This window comes from Pteropus vampyrus, unplaced genomic scaffold (genome assembly GCF_000151845.1).
Source record: "Pteropus vampyrus isolate Shadow unplaced genomic scaffold, Pvam_2.0 Scaffold239, whole genome shotgun sequence".
Lineage (NCBI taxonomy): Eukaryota > Metazoa > Chordata > Mammalia > Chiroptera > Pteropodidae > Pteropus > Pteropus vampyrus.
The window spans coordinates 309510-312398 of NW_011889020.1; the positions used below are offsets into that span (position 1 = coordinate 309510).

At 66.2% G+C, this 2889-nt stretch overlaps 1 protein-coding gene across 1 annotated transcript in view; it reads left to right on the forward strand.

The window, feature by feature from the left end:
* Positions 1-2732: 2732 nt before the first annotated feature.
* Positions 2733-2889, forward strand: part of SLCO4A1 (solute carrier organic anion transporter family member 4A1) — a 20071-nt gene continuing 19914 nt past the window's right edge. The window contains exon 1 of the mRNA XM_023519897.1: positions 2733-2859. Coding sequence (XP_023375665.1) covers positions 2733-2859 — 127 coding nt within the window. The remainder of the gene's footprint in view (positions 2860-2889) is intronic.

Sequence of the window (2889 nt, forward strand, 5' to 3'; positions counted from 1 at the left end):
TTAAGGGGGCGCCTCTGAAGGTGACAGCAGAAGCGGTGACGGGCCATGAAAAGAATGTACCTGTCTGAGCCTCCCCGGGGCCCCAGCGGGAGCAGCGCCCCTCCCCCCACCAGAGACCTGGGTTCTTTCTCTTTTTCTTTTAATTATTTCCTCTCCAGACAAAACCCCGCTGGGATAGAACTTATTGAGTTCAGAATGTTCCAGGACACTCTGTCAGGCCGCCCGCGTTCTCAAGGGCTGCTGCGTGCCCGGCCGACCGCTCGGGCCCCCTCCCTGCCCCTCCGAATTCCTCCACCACCAGACGGGGGACGAGTCGGCTGAGGGGAGCAGGCCCCAGCCGGACCCTGCTGTGCCAGCGCCTGGAGTCTGGGTCAGACCTGTCATCACCCCGGACACCCCCGGGCTCACGCCTGCCTCTGCAAGCAGGTGCCCAGCGTGGTCTCAGGGCACACAGGGCACAGGACGGAACATTCTCTCCCCATCCGCCCTTCACATCGGGCCTGGGGACCAGTCCTGCGGGCAGGTCCCTGGGGGCACGCACCCAACGTGACGATGGGTCTGGTGGGGCCAGCGAGGAAGGGCCACGAGCCCAGGCCCCTGGGGTGGCGGGGGCCGGTGTTCCCCGAAGTGGATGGGGGCCCCATGTGTCCTGGGCCCGAGCAGGACAGCAGACAACAGGGTCACAGGGCGAGTGCCAGAGGCTTTCCTCCGCCGCCCCCCCGCCACAGTGCGGGCGCTGGCCTGGAGAAGGCCCGGTCTGGACGCGGCCCGCACGCCCGCGACGCCATGGCTTCTGCAGCATCCTTTCCCGGGCAGGAAGCGGCCTGAGGCTCGGTGCCCTTGGCAGGCAGCCGTTCTTGGCCAGATTTAATGCCACTTTCTGTTTTCTTTTACCTATTTTTATGTAACTTCTCTATGGAAATGACATGGATTTACCTTTTTTAAAAAAATAATAAATATATCCTTTCAGTGAAACACACGAATTGTTCAAAGGAAAAACACTCCACATAGCGTCTGGAGGGATCAGATGCCAGACGAGGCGCGGAGCACTGGGTCCCGCGCAGCCGCCCTGCTTGAAACGCGTTCACGCTGAGCCCATGAGGGGATTGGCCCGCGCCGCCCACACGCCTCCCGCGCCGGGGAGCTCACTACCTATCGAAGGCATCCCCAGCGGCTCTACTGGGAAGCGCTGCCCCCAGCAGCTTCCACACCTGAGGCCAGGTTCGCGGAGCGGCCGAGTCCGTCTCCTCGTGGGGCAGCTGCAGCGTGTGCTCCCATCCACGCCCGGCGTCCACCCCCGCGTCCACCCCCGCGTCCACCCCCGGCCGCCCCCGCTCCCAGCTCCATCCTCTCGGAGGGACCCTCCCCACCGAAGACAAGACACTTGATCTTTTTCTCTTACAGGGCAGTTCCGGGAATCGGCACCAACGTTCCAGGAGCAGCTGGACCCCCGGCTTCCGGGAGTGGAGTCTCGCATGGGGACAGCCTGGGCCCCCCCCAAGGGCCTCACCAGGGACTCCCGAGGCTGGGCGAGCAGACATATGCCCGGCCCCGTGAAGGAAGAGCGCTTCATCAATAACCCAACTGGGACATCTTCCCACAAGCCCCAGCACCTCCTCCTCCCCTCCCCCAGCCCCACAGGAAGAGCCAGCCCTCTGCACCCGTCTGTGGCCACCCTCCCTTACCAGCCCGAGGCCACACTTCGGCTATTTCCCCCTTCCCCAACTATTTCAGGATTCAGACACACACACACGGCTGACTTCTGCAGACTTCTTTTAGAATAAATTCATTCTATGGACACAGGAAGGAAAAGCAGGTGTCGCTGTGTGGGCTGCTGAGCGTCCCCGCCACCCCTGTGAGCCCCCGCGGGGGCCGCCTTCACCCCTTCCCGTTCCATTTAGTGTTCTCAGGCCCTCCCAGCGAGCACTAGCAGTGACCCCGTTTTACAGAGGAGGAAACTGAGGCTCAGGACCGAAGCCATGTGTTCGAGGTCACAGGCAGGAAGGCCAGTAGGAACTCAGGCAGGACTTCCTGTAGTCGGCCACGTGTCTAGTGCTTCCTCCGACCTGACATTGGTGCCCCCGTAAAAAACGAGGTCACTTTACCCAAAAGGCAGCAGGCAGGAAGCACTGGATCTCCCAGGTGACCCCCTCAGGAGGCACGCACAAGTGGGCACCCCGGCGGGACCTGGGAGCCAGACCAAGGCTGACAGCGACCTCGGCGGGCCGCTGCTCACTTGCCCCGCCCGCGGCAGCCCCGCGCCCCCGGCCCGGCCCGGCCCCCCAACCTTTCTGAAAGGTCAGGACGAGACACTTCACTCCTCCCACGGCCTCTGCCGAGGCCTCGGTCCCACATGCCCGGAGCGGCGTGGGTTCCCCCGCCTGCAGTCCGCGATGCCGCGTCTCCGGGCTTGGGGGGGCGGGGCGGGGAGCGGGGATCAGTCAGAGGAAGGTGCGCGGCACCAGGGCCGCCTGGGGATGAGAAGGCGTCGCGGTCCCGGCCCCCGCCCGTCGCCCTTCGGGTCTCGCGTCCCCTCTTCTCGGCCTCAGCCGGGGCCCCGCGCGTCCAGCTCCGCCGGTCCCGCGCCCGCCGCGCGCTCCCGCAGCTGTCACTTCGGTAGGCGGGCCCCGGGGCAGGGAGGCCGGCCCAGCCCTCAAGCGGCAGCCATTGGCCAGAGCAGGTGAGCCAGGCGACCGCCTCTCCACGGCGGGGGCGGGCCCGAGAGCGCATGAATGAAGCGGGAGTGGGCGGCGAGCGGCCGCCAGAGCGAGGTGCGCAGCTCGGCGGCCGCGACCGGCACGGTGAGTGCTCCCGGGGGCGCGGGCCGCGCAGAGTCAGGGGAGTCGGGGCGCCGCCCAGGTGCGTCGGGTCCCGACCCGCTGACGTCAG